Source organism: Melospiza georgiana, chromosome 1 (genome assembly GCF_028018845.1).
Source record: "Melospiza georgiana isolate bMelGeo1 chromosome 1, bMelGeo1.pri, whole genome shotgun sequence".
Classification (NCBI taxonomy): Eukaryota; Metazoa; Chordata; class Aves; order Passeriformes; family Passerellidae; genus Melospiza; species Melospiza georgiana.
This window is the reverse complement of record NC_080430.1, coordinates 41,604,574-41,624,648: the sequence shown is the minus strand read 5'-3', so window position 1 is coordinate 41,624,648 and position 20,075 is coordinate 41,604,574. Positions and strand designations below refer to the sequence as shown.

Below are 20,075 nucleotides of genomic sequence, written 5' to 3'. Positions count from 1 at the left end.
GTAGTTACATCTATCCTACTTCCCCAAGCATGGACTTCAGTGGCTAGAAGTTATTCACATACACTGCTGGCTGCAGTACTTTAAGGTACACCGAGTCCCGATGTAACTATGACTTCACATTTGCTCCAGCCACAGAGCTCCCAAAGCATACGGAAGTTGTTCAGGACAGCCTGGTAATGCTAAAATCAGGAGGGCAGCCAAAATGGTAAGAAATTTAATCTTCCTTTGAGAACTAAGACCTGACTTAAATTGTTGCCGAAGAGGTGCTATCCAAACCACAGATGTACTACAACTTTATGTAACAAGTTTTCAGCAGTATCTAAGCTGCTAATTAGGCTCAGGATCAGACCAGATCAGTATCTCAAGACACACAAGAATCCTGGATAGCTGCTTCTGCTTTCTTCTCTGAAAATAACCAGAAGAGATAACCCATTACTAATCACCTGTGGTCTGCTTCAAAGTTCGGCCCCTTGTACAGCAACATTAAAGATGTGCTTATATTAGTTAGTGAGATGAAATCTACAAAATTGCCACATTATCATCCAAAAAGCCCCAGGCACCATCGAACCATGCCAACAGGTGATGTATAGGCATGATGAACTTAATCCCATTCTGAGCTGCAGAATCCATAGCAGGATTAAAACTGGAGGGAGATGGCTCACCTGCATCTCACATCTAAAATATTTAGATCCAGTAGAATTACAGGTCAACACTTGATAAATCTAACTGAAACCCCTTTTCTTGCTAAGTCAATAAATTGAGTACCAGCTCACTTATGATCCTTCTGGGTAAAATGTTAAACAAAATTAAAAACCACATCCACATTCTGAGAAGGCATTTGTTCTTTAGTCCTCATTTCACATTCTCCACTCTTCTTCCTTATTAACTACACCAGCACAAGAAGCTTATCAGTGATGAGGGAGCTTCAGTTTTCATACATCTTAGGAAATGCACACAAGTGTTTTTAAAGGAAAGTCCTGGTCATGATAAGAAATCATCATTCTTACATATTTATCTTTTTGGGACTGCTTATCCCACATCAATTCATCTGCATCCTCCCAAATTCCCCTACCATGACTTCTCCTGGGCAAAAATTCTTAATGATACCTTACAAGAAGTTTGGAAGCATTCTCCTTCTGAAATCTCCCATTCTTAATGTTCTGAGGACTTCAAAAAACTGCAGTCAAATTACTCTCTAGCTCCAAGAAAGAGAACCAGATCACTCTGGCTCCTGTAAGACTGATACCACAAAAGCCCCCTCGAGGGAATTACAGCCTCATAACATACAGTTGCCTATTATTTATTCTGTGGCCAGATTCTGCCAGCTGGTATAAATCAGGGCAGGTTCCTCGGCTTGAACAGAGGAAGCTGATTTATGCCAGCTGACAGCCTGGCTGCACGCGCTCCACTTGCACAATGCTAGTTTTTAAAGGGACCTGTTAAAGTGCCCCAGGCACGTAAGAACCACGCTCGGGTCTTTACTTGGAAAATGTTGCTCCGAGGAATAGAACTGTGAGACCTTCCTGCTGCTCTCTGGGTGTACTGTTCAGATTCACAGAAAAAAGTCTCTAAGCCCTGACAGAACCACCATGACCTTGGGAACAAATCTGCATTTTCTAATGTCCCCTGCGTAGACCAGTTTTTTTAACTGGGCTTTAATGCTGCATTAAACAAAGCCCATGGGAATACCAATGCAATGTTTTGGAAGAACTGATCAGCTGCAGAGAGGGCAGAACTGACCTTTCAAAACTTGTGTTACTGGTAACTATAAACACACAATAAAGAATGTAGTGTGACTTGCAAATCACTTGCTAAACGTATAGCTTTGGCTGCTTGATAAATCTTTCTTTTTTTATCTTAAAACCTCAGGTATCTACTTAAGAGAACAGGGAAACAGCTCATTTGAGGGTGTGGGCTGAAGTGCTTGGGTACAAACAGAAGAGAGTAGGAATAGAAGACAGCTTTCTAATACCTCTGGTTTCAAATTGCCATTGGAAAGGCACAGTGTTAATCCCAGGTGTCACTGTAGGGATGTAACTACTGGGTAGTCAACTGAAGCATGCTTTAAGTGTGAGGAAGCAGACTCCTCTATCTGCTCCTGAAATCTATTCATTTCAGTCCAATTTTTGCCAAAACACTGCTCTGGGTGAGCAGAGAATTGGAATCCTAGAGTCAGACTAACAGGACTGTTAATAATACAAATTTTGGTTCCTTTGCATGACACAGATTTCTGAATACAGCTTGTTATTACGATATGAAACAAAGACTAGAGGACTCAAGCCATTCAGAGCCCTTCCATTCCCACCCAACAAGGAGCAAATGAACACAAGGCTACACGTCAACGTGAAAAACGCTGTCAGGGGAATATTTTTCCTGCCACACAAAGTGCTTCAACATTTCATACATTCTCATACACACAACAGAGTGAAACCAAAATCATTGGAGGTGTTAGATATGGGGATGTCTATATATGCATGCCCAGTGAGAGTGACAGCCCTCCAATATCCTGGGGAGAGTGGATAGGGGGAGCTGCAGTTTCAAATGTGCATTTTGTGAGTCAGGCCATGCACTTAATCCCACCTTTCTTCCATTGACCAGTGTTTAGTCTAATTATTGATTAATGATTATTTTTTTATCTTTCTATATCAGAAATTCCACTGTGGACTAGGGAAGAAACAAAAAAAAAAAAAAAAAAAAAAAAAAAAAAAAAAAAAAAAAAAAGGAAATGTTTCCTGATGAAAGTTTAATGGAAACTGGTACATTTCCACAAATTGTCTCAGTTTTGACAAATCAGCATTTTCCCATGAAAAACAGTGTCAAAACCTCTCAACCAACTGTAATTTCAACCAGATTAACTCAGGGATGAATGCCAGCAGGAAGTTCTTGCTAAATACCACTTGTTTGAGCAAGGGAAAACTATTTCTTCCTGAGACGATCTTCCCAGAGGTGAAAAGGCTTTAAAACCCATGCGAAAAAAAGGACAGGTAGTTCCAGCTGTAACAACTACAATGGCATTCACAGCAAGAGAAAGAGCAAGGAAATGGCATATTAAAAAAAAAAATGCATGAACATGGACAAATCAGCAACTAGTACTTCCCCTGACACTGCTAATGTTATCATTTCTTAAAATCTAGAACAGTTGCTAAAGCTGTGCAGCAATGCAAACAAGCTGACATTAGCCTATACGAACTGCTGGGCAGGATCTTTAAAATATGCTTCAATTTCAATTCTGCTAAAATCTCTAGAAGCTAATGTACACATACAAATGATGAGCATGCTGTCACCAGGAAAAAATGGAATTAAACAATTCCTGGTGAGATTTGTTAGTTCTAACTACTCCTCTGGATGAGATTCCATCAGTGGATGGCGTTTGAAGCAATTTGCTCTCTTTACATATCTTACCCTAAACATCTGTACACCACTGAAACCATGTTCTTTCAGGCAGTAGGATATAAAATGTTGTACTCAACAAGTGCCAGTGCTGCTGCTCTGTTGCTATGCCAGAGTGCAGACATAATATGAAAAACAACTGTTGAAGATTTAGCTGGGTCACTGAGAACCCAATTCTGCAGATTTTTAGTGCCAACCCATTGCTTACAGTGGCATTTGCCCTGTCTCAGTGTGTACTCCCACTCCTTGCTGTAAAAGCAATCTATCCCCAGTAGTAAGAAGCTTCTCTGCTGTTTCTTAATACAACACCTGCCAGTGAAATTAAACTTCCAAAGGACTTTGGCTGTCAAAGCCAAGACATACTCTTTCTGATTTATTTTAGTCTATTTTGACCTTCCAGAACAAGAGTTCATAGAAAAGCACAAGTAGTTTTTCATCGCCTTTTATTTTATTCTTGAAACCATTTTATAAGGGTTTAAAAATCACTTCCCATTATCCTATGGGAAGGGAAAAAAACCCCACAAAACAAAAGACCTCTCTAATACCAACAAAATTTAAGGCTAAAGATCAATTAAGTAACCCAAATCTCAGCACTTACTCTCTTAGACTAGGATTCAGCCAACTGTCTTTTTCATATCAAGGACAGGCTCTCCACTACTTCCACTGGGAACCCCTTGTACTCTACAACATCTTTAGAGACTGGTTGATACCTCAGTCAATTTTACTGAGTTTGCAATGCTCTGGCCATACAAAATATCTAATGTTCCTGGGATGTGCCTACCTAGGTATTTCCCCTGAGTCAACAGGCTCCTCTGTGGCAAAGGAAATAACGCTGCTGTCTCCCACCTGCCTCAGGGCACCCTTTCATTCCTCTGCTTGTCAGGTGCCAGAAGGGCTGTGGGAACCATGGGCAGATCAGGGCTGTAGCAAATCAGCTGTTCCCCCTGCTGATCCTGGGACCACAGAGGTGGCTGGAAGCTCTGCCTCTCACTGTGGGCTGGACTGTGGCCATGCCAGCCAGGGTGGAGATTGCACGATCACTTTCATCAGGATCTGTCACAGCACGAGTGAGCATGTTTCAGCATACCTAGCTGAAATAAATGCACCCTGTTATGCAAGATCCAAGAGTACCAGATTGGGCACAACCTGTTGGTTTTGCTCATTTTGGCAGTACTGGAAGTAAGGCACAGCTCTTCTGAGGTCGCAGGAGTGGCAGTGAATGTAAGCAAAGTGCATGTAGCACACACATACATTACTGAGAAAAGAGTTCCTGTGCCACAAATGCAAAAAAATAAAAACCCAAAAAACCAATAATGTATCACTTTAAAAATATCTTGCAGAGGAAATATAAGCATCGGAAACTCCAACAACGGGTGCTACAGTGATATTTGGCTGTTTTTTTTTTTTCCCCTCAAAAGAGCAAATGCTTTCTAAAAGCCTTTAAAAAAAAACTTGCAAAAACCCCCACAAACCAAACCACGAGGAATGTTCCTTCTGGTAAGAGCCTGATACCATATTTCCTCCCATGTTCAGAGTTAACCTTGTCACAATGACAACTTTTATTAGGCCCCATTATAGGATGCTACATCTTTCAAACTGTAACAATTCATCCCAGAAAGGAGAATTTCATTTTGAAGCAATGTTGTTTGACTAAATATAGGTCATATAATAGTAAGTGTTTATAAAATATGAGTGAAAAAATACTATGAATATGAAAAACTCTGAATTACTCCATTGCCCTTTTTTTTGAAATTACTTTTGAAACTGTCTCAGGAAACCTGCTGTAACTCTGTATAACTCTACTAATGCTAATGGAACTATATTAATTTGCAGAAGTTTAAGATCTGGCTCATAATTTTTTAATAGAAACCATTCTGATATGGAATTCACCACCTGATTATTAGAGAAGCTTGTTAATGCCAATGAACTAAAAATAGCAAGTAAACAAAAGTGTTTTTCAAAGTCTTAGGTATAAAAGTCTCACAATTCAAGGATACCCCATAAATAGAAGAAAATGCAATATCATCTCTGATACATCCCTACTTCCCTCCTGAAATACCTGGAAAAATGCCAGTTTTAATGGGGGGCAGGAATGCATTTTAGACTCAATCCTGTCACAAACATGTTCCATCCCGTTACGAGATTTTGCTCTCCTACTTTCCTTTTGCAAACATCTGAAGCTCTAAATTTGATTTTCATACTATAAAATTAACTAACTCTGATATGACTTTCAAAAAAATAGACAATAATGGAAATAGAGTTTGGCTGAATGGAGATATTAAGTTCCTGATGTTCAGAGATGAACAATTATTACATGGATGATTCCAAGGAACAAATTTCTGGTTCTGATCACCCAAAGACAAACTACAAATTCATATTCACTTGAACACACTAACACCAATTTCTTACATGGGCAACTGCTGTGTTGCACTGCCATTAATTGATAAAGTGCTCAATAAATCATTCAAAATCATTCAAAAAAAATTACACCTTGCTCCTTTACTCTATGCAAAAAAGTCAATTACTTCTACGTAGTACAGGACATGAGAGTATCTTTTTCAAAGGAGAAAATTCTTGTTGAACCTGTTCATGAATTTGTGGGTTTTTTCAAAATCCTTACGGGAATGTGTCATTCTTGTCTAACATTTTGCTGTGAAGAATGTTAAAATGAAATATTAGCTGCTGCTTTGTTAACTAGCCATCTGGTTAGTTACTAGGCATACCTGGGAACTGAGGTCTTCTGAGACTAATATATCTCCTTTTTTTTTTTCAGCCTCACTATAGTGATGAAATATTACAAAATAAGTAGCTTTTTGTTTTCTTTTTTCTGTTTTGTTTTCCCCCAAGCATTTGGCAGCTCTAATTTTCATTCTGGTGCCAGATAACTACCAACATCCAAACCTCACACTTTCTGCTCCACAGAACTGTTGCTTTCTGATCAACTCTTCTGTCATAATAGAATTCTATGGCACAATAGAATCCTATGGTGGTTATCAAAACAGCTTTTGAAGCTATGGGATAGATTATCTGACAACAGGCCTACTCAGTTTTGGTTATTGTAGGCTGTAGATGAAGATGAGTACGAAAAATGCTGGAATTGTAGCTAGTTTATGTTCTTTTTCCTCACTGGACCTATGACAAGAAAGGTGAACAAACTCTTGAACCATGCCTGCCTTTAAAAATCGACCCATAGTTTGAGACTGTCTATAACTGACTGAGTGGGAAAAAACAAAGTATAATAATAAATAACACAAGATTAACAAAAGCTGAGCTTCTCCATTTAAAGTATTTTGTGATAGGAATCTGCAAAAGTTTGAGGCTGGGGGTCAAAATAAAGGCCATCACTAGTTGATTATGATTTACGATAATGAAAAATTATAGAGAAAATATATAATATTAACAAGAAGCTACACACCTCAAATTTAATATAACTTTGAGTTGTGGGACACCATAGTCTCTTATTCTTACACTGTTCTTTTCTTCTGCCCTAAGTTTTCATGAGTAACTTTGCAGGTATGCAAAACCTGTTGACTTTGACAGGGCTGTTAATGAAGCATGAAGTTAGTCAAAACTGCACATAGCTAGAGGCAGTAGCTATTCAAGAGTTATCTACTATATATTATTATGTTTCTGCCAAAATTTGAGATCAACTGCTGACCATGAATGGACCAGACAGGAGAATCAGAGGGCCCAGGGCAAAGTTTGTAGAAGCCCAGGTGTGCACACCTTACCTGAAGACTAAATCCAGATGTGCCATTACAAGACATCTTAGAAAGCTTCTTAATTCTTCACCAGTGTTTCAGATGCAGTTTGCTGCAATCTCTTGGTTCTCCTTTTAGGTTCACCACTTGTTCTGCAATGTGATTTAGGGCCTAACCTTGATTTTACAGATGTTAATTCACAGATGTGGGTAACTACTGGTAGGACAGAGACAGAAGGCTGCTCAGGGCAGGAATCTTGTTTTTGCAGCAGAACTTTGGCTCATAGTATATAATAAATTATGATATGAAGAATACTGCAAGTTGCAGACCCCAAAAACCTACCTAAGGATGTCTTGGTAGAAGCAGGGTAAGGATTGTAAAGTGTCACTTTTAAAGTGAGCCAAACAACATGCACAGTCAGTGCCGGAGAAATGAGTGCTTTTCAGTCCAACTGCTCACAGCCACGGCTGGACTCCGCTCTTAGCAGAAACTCTCACGAAACCCAAGTGTTGGTAACCAAGTGCAGACCCGCGCAGCAGCGGGCTCTGTGGCCGCGCACAGGCCCTCCTCTGAGAGCACCCGAGGCACTCCGGCCGTGTGGCCGGGGCTGTGCAGCACACACACACCCGGTGCCCGGCCGAGCGGCGGTGCAGCACACACACACACACACCCGGTGCCCGGCCGAGCGGCGGGGCCGGCCCGGAGGGCGCTGCCAAGGCGCCGCGGCTCCCCCGGCCCGGCCCTGCACACGGGGCCGCACCAGGTGCGGGAGCCGCCGCATCAGCTGCGGGCAGGCCCTGCAGCCCTTTCCCCGGCCACTGCAGGCAGCCCCCACATGCCCTCTCCGGGCTCCTCCGGCCCGAGCAGACCCGGCTGATTTCCTGCCAAATCCGCTCCTTTCTCCCCGCTATTCCCTCCACGGACGGACCTCAGCTTTGGCCGCGAAACCCCGAGACTCCCAGTCCTTTCTTCCCCGCTTACTCTCCCGCAGAGCCATCAACAAACACGCTCACCCCCTCCCGAAATGTTTCCAGCCTCAAAACTTTCTTAGCAACCGTGTCCCCCGCCTCCCGCGGCGGACGCCTGTCCCTCGCCGCCTGCCCCCGTCCCCTCCCGCCCCGCTCCGGCCCCGGCAGCTGTCAAGCGGCAGCGCGGGCCGGCGCGCACTTACCCCGGAGCAGAGCGGGGAGCGAGCTGCCCATGAGCGCCCAGAGGGAAAGGAGCAGCAGCAGCCGCCGCAGGCTCCTCGGCAGCCGGGGAGTCATCGCGGAGCCGGATCGGCGCGGCCGGCGAGCCGCGGGCGGGGCGCGGGGGCGGCGGGGAGGCCGCGGCGGCGGTGGCGGGGCTGGCGGGGAGCGGGGCTGCGCCGCTCCGCTGCTCGGGACCGCGGGTGACTCACTGAAACTTCACTTCGGCGCTGCAGGGGAAACAGGAAATCTTAAACTTCGCAAACAGCTGGGCAGGACTTTCTTACTCTTACAGTAGTTCCTTCTCCCCCTTCCCACAGTCACCCCCTCCCCTGCTCTCGCCCTTTTTCTTTCCTTTTTCCTTTTTTTTTTTCCTTTTAACATGAAACCTCACCCAGTTTGGTGTCAATCATCTGCCAGAGGCCAGCCCCTCTCAGGTCTGGCTCTCCCACCACAAGCGCGCCGGGGCCAGCCCCGACGTGCAGCCCGGATGGCTGCGCCTGCCTCCCTCCGAGGCGGGGACCGGGCCCGGGCACCCGCCCGGAGCTGCACCGTGCCGTGCGGGGAGCCTCAAGGTCGACAGGAAACCGCCAGCTCGGAGGGCTACTGCTCCCTCCCTGCGAGTTGAAAAGGACCCAGTCGAGTCATTTGGGACATGGGGACTTTGCAGAGCTCCTCCCCGCATCCGTATCCCTGACCTTAGCGATGCTGCTGCAGCAGCTTGTTTCCTCCTCTGGCAGAAGGGGTATCGGAAAGAAGGACGTAGCCTGCAGATGAACTAAAGCAGGGAGCAGGGAAGGTTGAAGTCGGGGTAACAGCAGGAAATATTCACGCAGACTAACTGGGCACTCAGCTTGCAGATGTTGAAGCTGACTGGAACAACTTGCCACCTGCTGCTTGTTTTGCTCCCAAATAGGCTGGTTGTGCACTACTTTACCTCAAATGCTGTGCATGTGACACAAATGTCTCCATCCCTCTCCAAAGGAACTTCTACCAGAGATTTTGTCTTCTCTACAAGGGGAAGTTGCACCCAGGATTCAGAGAGTAGGAGCACACTGGTGATGCCAGCTTTTCACGGCCCTGTTAGAGATTGTAAGAATCATTCAGTTTTGAACCTGAATAAGGCTTGAGCTCTCTGCCAGTATAAATCCAGTCACTGCATAGACAGCAGTTGTATTGAGACCCATTTTCAGCTCACAGTCTTCCTTCCTCTCTGATTTAAATGGCTGGGCATTGATTGAAGGGTAAACTGATGTACATGGGGATAATTTGAGGACGATTGTTCCAACGTTGTTGATTCGCTTTTGTCTCAGTTACAACATTAGTTAGAGGTACAGATCTGGGTATTTCAGAAGGAGGGCTAAGCCCTCGGGGCAATATATGTAATTCATGCTCTGAATGTCCCAGATCACCTCTGTCTGAATTTGGAAATGTTTGCATAAAGAATTTAATTGGCCTATAACAGACATTAAAAAAAAATAATTGTGCTTTTATGTAAATTTAGTTTTAAACACTCCCTAAATGCATATTTTCACCATGAAGTCTCAGTTTACTGTACAAACTCTCATAAACCTCTCTCCAAGAGCATTTCCCTCTCCCTCACCCTCTTTTAATATAGTCAAGATTCACTCAAACATGTGGTGGTCACCACCCTCCAGAGGTAAGAAAAGTTGCAGACCCCCCTTTGAGCATAGACTGGGGTGTTCTTATCAGTTCCTGTGCACCAGCTCTGTGCTAGAAGGTGGCTGTGTTTGCAGTATCCACTTAAACAAAAGCATTTCTCAACTCCCACAAGTATATACTGTGTGCTGTACACTGCTCTCTCCTCAGAGCTGTCAAGTTGCAGGTGCCAAAGAGTTGCAGTTTGCTTAGAAAGTTGGCTGTGTGTGCTGAACTCTCCTATTAGTTTCTGGCGACTACCTTCCAAGATGAAAAAGAAGTTTAAAAGCAAACAAGTACAGATTTAATATTACTGTTCAAACCTGTCACAATCCAGGCATGACTTGGCAAGCCTGACACTGTCTCACTCGCATCTCTCTCCCTCACAGGAGTGCTGTGGCTCTTTTCCAATATAGGCATATTCTGCCCAGTCTCTTTCATCAAGGGTCTGGCAGTAAGTGATGGAGACTGGCAGGAGATGCTGCCTTTGGGAAGGGCTGTATTCGGGTTTCCAGTGGTCTCAAATCCTCGAGTGCAGCCAGGCATCCCTGCCCTTCTCTCACATGAGGTGATACAGCACCTGTTACCCAGCAAGTGAGGAGTCTACTACAGGTAGACTTCAGGAATTTGATATTTCCATGTAAGAACTGCCTTTATTTTTACAGATCATCATGCAGTGAGGATTGTGCTACAGGTGAGCTTTGACTGTTCAGAGAACCCCAGTGAGAGATGTTAACTAGAATGTTTTTGTGTGGAAGGAAATCTTACCTGGATATCCTCAGGGGAAGGGTAGTGTATCTTTGTCACCAATAGTCTGTGTGGAAGTCAAAGTAAAGCCAACTTTGGGTCACAGATTTATCCCAGACAGGCTCATTAGTGAAAACTCATATTTTGCCTTTTTGAGCACTACAAACCTCCCTTTTAGGGCCCAAATGCAGCTTAATCAGGATTCCCTGGACAACCAAAATATATGAAACAAGACTAAGCTGGTAATTTCTTTCCATTTCCTTGTTCATAGCTCCCAGTTCCCTGTTTTCAGATAGCAGTTTCTTCTAAATTGAAACTGTGAGTATTTAACCTCAGCCTGACTGAGGTAGAGGAAGAGTCCTCTTCAAAAGTGGGAGATTAATGGTGTAAATAATAATCTCCAGCCTGACAGGGTAAGGGAAGACAGCTATTTTCAGTTCCTCATTTGAAAAGGCAAAATATCAAAGCACTGAATATTGTGTTTTCTTTCTGAGCCTTGGAAATATATACTGAGAATGCAAACAATTTAGTACCTCTTGTATCTCAGGGTCTCCTAGAGAAAACATGCTAACTGCTCCTTGCTGCATGTTTTAAGTATAGCTTTTAAAACAGTCCATAAAATACCGAGTATAAATGATCTCTTTGTTATTCTATTTTCTAGCTTTCAGTATATTATTTCTGTCAAGATACCACATGAACTACAGCATTATCCTTGTAGAAAAACACTTTCAAGCTCCTACAAAACATTCATTGTTACAAAAAAGCTGTTGTTTCACTGTACTTAACATACACTCAGAACCATTCTGCTCACAGCCACAAGCTGCTGATGTCCACAATAAAGCAATTATTTCGATTAGTTTATTAACTGCAGTGTTGCTTTATGTAACAATCCCAGAACAAGATAGTTCCCAGATGCAGACTTAAGTAAGGCCTATACAGTTGCACTAACACAACATAATATTCATGCCTGTGTAGAGCTGATATATGTGGTGTGGGGTGAGACATCTCAACTTACTTTAGCTGCCTAAAATTTAGCCTTGGTCTGATGTTTCACTGTGATGGGATAGTCCCAGATCAGGTTCAAGAACCAAAGGATGGAGGACAAATGCTGGATGAACAGAACTGCCATTTTGGTGGCAGCAGGTTATTAGGTCACCCACATTTCCTTGATCATCCAAGGAGAGAAAGGAATCTAGATATTTTAAAACCCTTCTAAACACAAAGAGCTGATGATAGGGAGCATAATTAGCCCAGACATCTACTTGGTAGGTATCTGACGTTAAAGACATGAATCCTAAAGAAAATGCCCTTTGAATTGTATACATCACATAAAGTAAGCTACATGATGCTTTACCCATTGGCAGTCATTGGAGTTAATGCCTGTGATTTTTGTTTGGAATGACACGAGGCAACCAGGTACACAGTATGCTGATATTGCCTTACTGAAACGATTTATGAAGTAACTAGAAGAAGTAGCTTGGCCCAAATAAAACCATTGATGACTCTGGACAAGTTTTGTTATAACTACTTTCAAAATAAAAATAGCAAATCTGCTTGAAAAACTGGCATGCCCCATTTTGATGTTTTCATAGTGATACAGATTGGCTTTTGTTTTGAAGGAGGCTATTAGTTTTGATTTTTTTTTTTTGTTCTCTCCATGTTACATATGAAGAAAGAACATGGGAACAATATCTGACACTGATTTCACTACAGTTAGGCAAGAAGTTTATTTTTCAGAGAAATTTTGGAATTTCAGTTCAAATCAAAGTCAAATTTTGTAAGCCTGTATTATTTGAAACTCAAAACCTCCATTCACTGCAGCACTCTGTTCACAAAACTGACATTTGCCTGCTAATTTTCAAATTGAGGGTGCTTGGCATGCAGCATTAGCCTTTCAGCATCCTTGATAAAAGCTTTGCCTGTCTTGTGTATCATTGGCTGAAGAACACATTGTCCTCTTTGGAGCAGTGTGAAACTCTTGTGCTCTGTATCACCATTTGAATAATATTTCTCTTTTAATTTAGGTTATCGTAGAACACAGAATTACAGCTACTGTTAAACGCAGTTCTCTTATTTTGTATAATCACTGGTTTCAACTTGTTATTGATAATTTGCACCATTATGAGAACACATACACCCTCCAGCAAGGACATTTACAAAAGGTTACATTCATTGGAAAATGTTTTTCAAAACTTATAAAAAATGTTTGGACTTAACACAGCATTTATGCTTATCTCATAGATATAATCAAATTAAAACATCTGTTGTGTGTAATCATCCGTCAGAAAAAGGAAATCAGCTTGTTATCAACTCCTGCATACATCAGAGGCAACAACAATAATGTTATCTTCAAGATTTATCTTAGTAAAGCTTTCTGCACAAATCTTCTGAATGACACTTATCAAAATGAGGTTTTGAAATATTATTTAAATTAGGACTCTATTCTCAGAGAACTGCTGTTCATATGATCTCTGACTTTTAGCTAGAATGCAAATCAACCATTTCTAAGCTTCACCGAATTGGCTTGCTCTGTGTTTACTGTGGCTGTGTAAATACCCTGCAACAGTGAAAGCAGAACTATGTTGGTGTCAGAAGAGACATCTTTCTGCAGTGCTTCTGGCAGGAAACACCATTAATGTCACCACACAACCTTTAAACTAAAACTTCCATCTTATTTTTCCAAAAACAAAGGACATTTGGACACTTTATATTGTTTTCTTCATCTCCTACAATGAGTATCTGAGCTGGAGGGAAACTTACACACTTCCGTAAGTGTGTTGTATTTTTGAGTGGAATCTTCTACATGGAAAAAGAACTTGTAAAAATAACTCTGTGATGTGGCACTCTTAAAAGCCATGAAAACAAATTATTACAGATGTACTCTGCATATAATTTAAGTTGCTCAAAAATATGGTTACCCATGGAACCTGTTTTCATTACTGCATAATTTGTAGTATTTACTATCATTAAAGCTTGTTTTTATAGGCTCTTCATTAAAAAGAATCTGAACATTGGATGCCAAGCCTCAGAAAATATCTGAAACTATCAAAGAACCTCAGTAGTAAAACACAGAGGCCCTTCTGTTTCATTTTTCCCACAGGAACAAAAGGGAGTTGTGTATCTATCATAAAATATATCCCTAAATCTAATCAGAAAGAATCTCAGTACTTCAACCACAAAGCCCCAGAACTGAGGAAAGCCTCCTCCCACCCCACCAAGCAGAAGATCATGTCTGTGTTGTTCAGGAATGCAGCACACTGATGATGTTAAAGTGGCTCATTTGACCGCGATCTTTAAACAAATTTATTTGCGATAGCACAGCTGCTCCTCTCAGGAAGGAAATGCACGCTTCCATAATTCTTATCTGCAAGGCAACTTTATGATCTGTGGTCACAGGAGGTGGCTACTGTGCTTTAGAGGTCAAAAGCAAGCAGTTCAGGAGGATCCAGAATGCCTTGGGAGTTGGATGTTGTTCCAACAGAGCTGACCCCATAACAAATAAGCTAACTGTGGCTTGCAAATAACTTAGCTAATAAAATTCACTTTTGCTATTTTCCTCATCTGTGATTAAGAGCTTCATGAAAGTAGTCTGCAAGCTCCATTTTCAGGCTGTGCACACAGTCTCCCACATCTTCCAACTGGTGTGACATCTCCCCAGTTGTATTATTATCTCCATACAATCCTACCAGCCTTGAATGTTGGGCAAGCATTTCCAGTCACATCTCAGGCCAGAGTGGCCAGGCTGCCACCAGTGGTTTCAACTCCTGGCTGTAGCAGTCTAACACTGAGCAGTGAAAATTACACCATGCTCACCTCAAACTCTCAGATGTGAAGGATACCTACTCTGTCTCCTAAGCTGGGACAAACATTGGGGCATTAAAGGCCTCTGCAAGGATGAGGCAAAGATTGTTAAACAACAGCTTCAGTGATACTCAACATTCCCTGCATCACTAGAACAACACATGGAGTATTAGAGAAAGCTTTAATGTAATTTGCACCCATTTTGTTACCTTTTTCAATATTAAAGTGTTATAGATAATCCTTAACTGAGAATTAAATGCTTTGAAGTTAATAAACGATTCATATTGACTCCACTGTCTATGGAGAAATAACACAGTATTTTCTGTCAATTTGGCAATTCTGGAGTGTCAATTTCCCAAATTCTATGCCCAGATATTGACTTCAGTGAGGGAACAAATGCACATTGCTGGCTCAAAGTCAGTTTTCCCTTCTATAAAATCATGTACCACATTTCTTGCTCAACTTAGCCCTGTCTGGAAGGATATTTCTGTCTTTGGAGAAAGCAGTTTGGTAATTCTTCTGCCTCCTACAAATGGAGGTGCAATTGACAACGATGAAGGATGAGAGTGTTAGTGAATATTTGATGTCTCTTCACATGCTTTGAAGTATAGATAAGGAGACATCTTGTCCGGTGCTACCATAGTTTGATCTCTGAATCATGCAGCACTTGGAGCCTTCCTGTCCTGAGGGACCTCTGCCAATCTTATATCAAAACAATGCTCAGAAATTGAGGAGTTTGTAGGCTTTATGGTGAGTAAAACAAGACAGCCAGGCAGCAGAGTGGGATGTTGTGCAGAGAAGTGTAGTGATGCTCCTTAGGGAGAGAAATATCCCGTTGAAGTCAGACTGAATTTTCTGAAGAGCTTTTGTAGTTCTTGCTATTTATTTGATGCATGCATGTGCTTGCCATAAATACTAGCCTGGTTTTCATCTCTACCTTTCTTTCATGATTTCTGAAACATACTAATGTTTCAGAAATAAGAAAAGATGGAAAAATCAACTTCAATAATCTCCATCACAAATGAAAAATAATATACAGCTGTCTGCATGACATTGCTCTTATATGATTTCAGTGTTTTTCCTTTAAAGGGCATGCTGTTCTGAATTGGCATGTCTTCATTTTTTTGCCTATTTTTGCCTCCATTCTTTCGGTTCCTTTCTCCCATTTCTCCTATTCTCTATCAAATCTTTCCTCTGTTTCTTTCAGTTTATTTGTTCTGAGTGTTATAATCCATCCCCACTGATGTTTCCTTTGGGTGTCAATGACAGACTACTATGTAAAATTAAATTTTTTAACATTTTTGCTATTACTACTATGTCTGTCAAACAATGCTAGAGTTAGACTTACAAACTACTTTTTCAAAACTGTCTTTGCACATTTATATTTCATCTAAAAAAATCACGACTATTAGTTTCACAATTAGCAACTACCACACTCTCTTAATTAAACAGCGGTAAAACCTCTGGGCCTCACCTAGAGTTTTTTAGTGAAACCCTGAATAAAGGGCACAGAGAAATGAGAGTGGTATAACAGACTTCACAGCTCATTTACTTGCCCTCTTAACCACAATAAAGAGTCCCAGCCCAGGCTGGTCTCCATTTCATTACCACCCTCAAAAATTTCTAGCTATTTTCAGATGTGCTGATAAGCTGATATGTAATGTCCTGTAAAAACACCATGTCACGAGGTCCCACCTTTTCTAGCAGTGCAATCCTATATGTGCATGTGGTGCTAGGACATGACCTGGGGCTGGGTTAGCAGAATGAGCTTGGCCTCCTGTACAGAACCCGTTTCCACTCCTGTCTGATCTACTTATGGATCCTAGTGGCATGTTGGGGAGTACAGTTCCTATTTTCATTGTAAAGAGGTGTCTAATTTGCAGTGATCACACAAACTGCATTCTCTCACCTGGTCCTTCCAGTTGCTGAGTCCCCTCTCACAGTCTCCCTGCAGCTATTTCTAGCCCCTCTGAGTTCCGGCCAGCTGCCATTTCCTGCTCAGCCCACTCAGCACACTGCATGGTTTGCTAGGCAGCAGCCCCCAGGGCTGGCATGGTTTGACATTGTTGCTTTGGGTTGTTGTGCCCTTCAAAGAAATGCTGCGGTACACGCCTTTGTCTACCCTGTGTGGGTCACACTCCATGGCTCTTGTCAAAGATATTACATGGTATTTCCTGTAAAGTTTCTTAAACCCAATAAAGATTAAAGGAAAAATGCTATCTGAAACACCTACTACGTCACTGCTTAATTTCTTTCCTTACTTAGCTGCAGTGGGCAAGAGAATTTAAAGGGCAAACAGGATTTTTAGCACTTCAATGGTGTGATTTGCTGGTGTCAGAGTCATACAGTCAATAATGATTGACAAGGCGGTTTTCATCTCTGAATTTCTACCCATAAAAATGTGGAGTAAGTGCTATCTTAGACTCTTTAAGAACTTGGATATCTAGCTGTTGCTTATTGATTAGTTTTGATGTTGCTCGTCCTCTTGGGTGTTGATGAGAACAATAAGAATCTGTCAAGGACCAAATTTTACACAGGCATTTCAGGTATTGTTCCTTTCCTTGCCCACACTAAGCCAGACAGGGCTGTCAGCCCAATCATTTAGAACACAGGCTCCAAAAGTCTCCAGTCCCACAGAACCTCCCCTGAAAGTCACAATCCCTTCCATGTGCCATGACAAATGGTGCCAGTTCGTATTGCATGATGCTTGGAGCATAGAGCCAAGCCCCATGGCCTTCCTGTTTTCTGCTCATTGTACACCCATGTCAGGGCAAAGGAAGCCACACCTTTGAAGGCAGGCGGGTCATGGAGGTGATGAAGGGAGCAAGGTATCATTTTGATTCTTCTACATGGAAATGTAAACCTCCTTCAAACTGCTGGTGAAGCAAATGTAAATATGACTTAGCCTTCCACTGGAGGTAATCACTAGAAGAACCTGAGTAATTTCTTTTCATGACTAATTTTTGTAAAAAGCATTTTTTTTTTTTTTGCATTGGAATAAACCATTCAAGGTGCAAATTATCACAATTGCACCATTCATGACCACAGTCTCTTCCTCTCTTCAGGGAGCCATAAAAGTTTTCTAAGACTCAGAGGAAACACACTAATTTTTATACATGAGGAGATACACTGCTTCCAACAAAGTGCTCAAGGATGCTCAGCTGGAATGCATGGAGAAAGAGGCTCCTGGGAAGAATGAGCACGTTTCCTTTCTCATGAGTGCACATTATGACCTAAAAAAATAATTGCTTTGCTTACAGCACTGAATGGGTTTTTAAACAAAGTATATTTATTCTTATTTCTGTTGTTTACTTTTGTGTATGGGACATGAGCAGACAAATTTTGGATAACTCATAACTCTGTGGACATGGTTTTTTTTCTGTGCAACACTCAAGTAATAACTACTACCCCACAGTGTGGATAGGGTTTATCTATTAGGATTTATAGGGCAGAATTCTTCACAAGTGTAAAATACCATAAATGATATATGTACTTCATAACTCTAATGTGGCTTCTTCTACATTTTTTAGGTGCAAGCATCCATCTCTTTCCAGTGTTCATGTTGATGACTCTTAACAAGACATCTGTAGTATGAAAAGGGATCCATCTAAGGCTTGCTAACATCACCACTTACTACTTATAGCTGAGTACCAATTATAGACTAGCAACATGAGCTTCCAGGTGTGAAAGGAGTGGTGACAAGTGAGAACTGCAGGCGTTGATAGAGTGTGCAAGTCAATATGTGATAAGCAGCCACCAGTGTGAACTTTGGTTTCAAAGACTAACACACATTTTGCAAAGGCAGCATTTGCAGCCCTTGACAGGAATTAGAGGTTGTTTTGCAGCACCCACAGAATAACCTTCTGCTGTTGCTCTACAAAGGGTGCACACCACTTTCAGCTTTTGCAAAGCCGTTTATCGTAGACACTTCTTTGTGGGCTCACCCCTGCTGTGCTGGTGCTCTTGCACACAGGCAGCTATACTGTTCAGAGCATGCAGCTGCTGGGGGCTTCCTGCCTACCTCTGCAGCAGGCAGCCATTTCTGGCCTTCATCTGCACCATTAGGAGATGGGCCCCACTTTGTGAAGTCTGAATCTGGATCCAAACACAATTTTCTTCAGCATTCACAGGAGGTTTGGGCTTGCTCCTTTCAGATCAGAGACCAGCTGCAAAACTTGTATTCCAACCAAAGCTTCCTCCAAGTTTTGGGGTCTGGGGTTGCAGCTCTGGTTTAGCTCCAATTTTACCTAATTTAGAAAACTCTATGTGTATGAAATTTAAAGCCAGACATTTGTCCCACTGAAGTCAGCAGAGTCTTGCTTTCTTGGAACAGATTGAAAAAGGGCACTTAGGTCATATACATAAGATTAATATTAAACTAGAATGTTAAAAATTTTTTCTGACAGGCCTAACATTTGGTTAGGAATCAGCCACCCTAGGTGTGTAGAATTCTCCATTTTGTGATCTCATTTTATTACATTACATGCATAGACACATCTATTTAATATTAACTCAAGAAGCATGTCCAAAAGATAGTCCTTGTTTAGTTTGACCTTATACCTTGCAATCATTGCTTCTGGAGGGGTGGGCTGTTTCCTCTAAGGGATTTAGTGCAGAGATAGGATAACAGATTGGAGTGGACTATCAAGCCATTCTAATGAAATGATTGTTATATTCCTGCTATTGTATAAAACCCAGGTTGGAGCCGGGTAGGTGAGAGGTGATGGTGAGCTGAGTGGTTCAGAAACACTCCTCAGGGACACCCATGAGTTTTTAGAACAGTTTTTGCTCTTAGCTCTTTGTTGCAAAGGGTTTTGGCAAACATCTTGCCCTAGGAAAAAGAGTCTTTCTAAAGCGTATGTTACTAGTTATCTTTGTTTGTTTGTTTGTAACAAAATTAAAATTGAATGGGCTGTGCTCACTGAGCAGCACAGAAACAGCAGTTGGCTTGAAACGAAATGAGCTGGAGTTGAAAACCTTCATCTTCTGATATGTTGGGCAATTTTCTTGTAAAAGTGTGATAAAGTTTATTTGTATAAACAACTGCTTCTCCAGCAGTGTACAAAGAAACAGTAGCAGGGGGTGGTTGTGGTCGCAGCTAAGCAGTCTCAGTGACCTTAGATTACTAACCTAGCACTGCATCGCCCCATGGCTCTTGTCAGCCTCTCAAACACACCAGCTCAGTCTCTGTGTGAAACTTCATTGTGCTGGATGAAGGAAATCTTCGTCTATCTGAATTTCATTTCAGCTGATACTGGCAGCTGTTTTTAAAGTGCTTAGAAAACCAGCAAGAGCAAAAAGACTCTGTCAGACATTAGAGGTCAGAGCAGAGCCCTGGGAAAATCTACAGTTGCAGCAGCACCTGTCATGTCAAGCTACTATTCATGTAGGTTAGGCTGTGTAAGGAAGGAAAGAGGGATAAATTCCTGTGGTCACTTATGGTCCCGTCTCTGTTCTGTTACCGCTCTTACTGTATGAGTATAAGCCAGAGATTTAAGATTTTCCGTAAAGTCATTTTAGGCAAAACAATCCACAATGGAATTATTTTAAGTAGTTGTTGAAGAGACTGTTGAAGGGAAATAAAAGGAAA

General features: G+C 41.9%; 1 protein-coding gene across 1 annotated transcript in view; it reads right to left on the bottom strand.

The window, feature by feature from the left end:
- Positions 1-8,385, bottom strand: part of TGFBR2 (transforming growth factor beta receptor 2) — a 58,634-nt gene extending 50,249 nt beyond the window's left edge. The window contains exon 1 of the mRNA XM_058023737.1: positions 8,263-8,385. Within this exon, the coding sequence (XP_057879720.1) occupies positions 8,263-8,356 (94 nt within the window). The 5' untranslated portion in view covers positions 8,357-8,385. The remainder of the gene's footprint in view (positions 1-8,262) is intronic.
- Between the last annotated feature and the right edge of the window lie 11,690 nt (positions 8,386-20,075).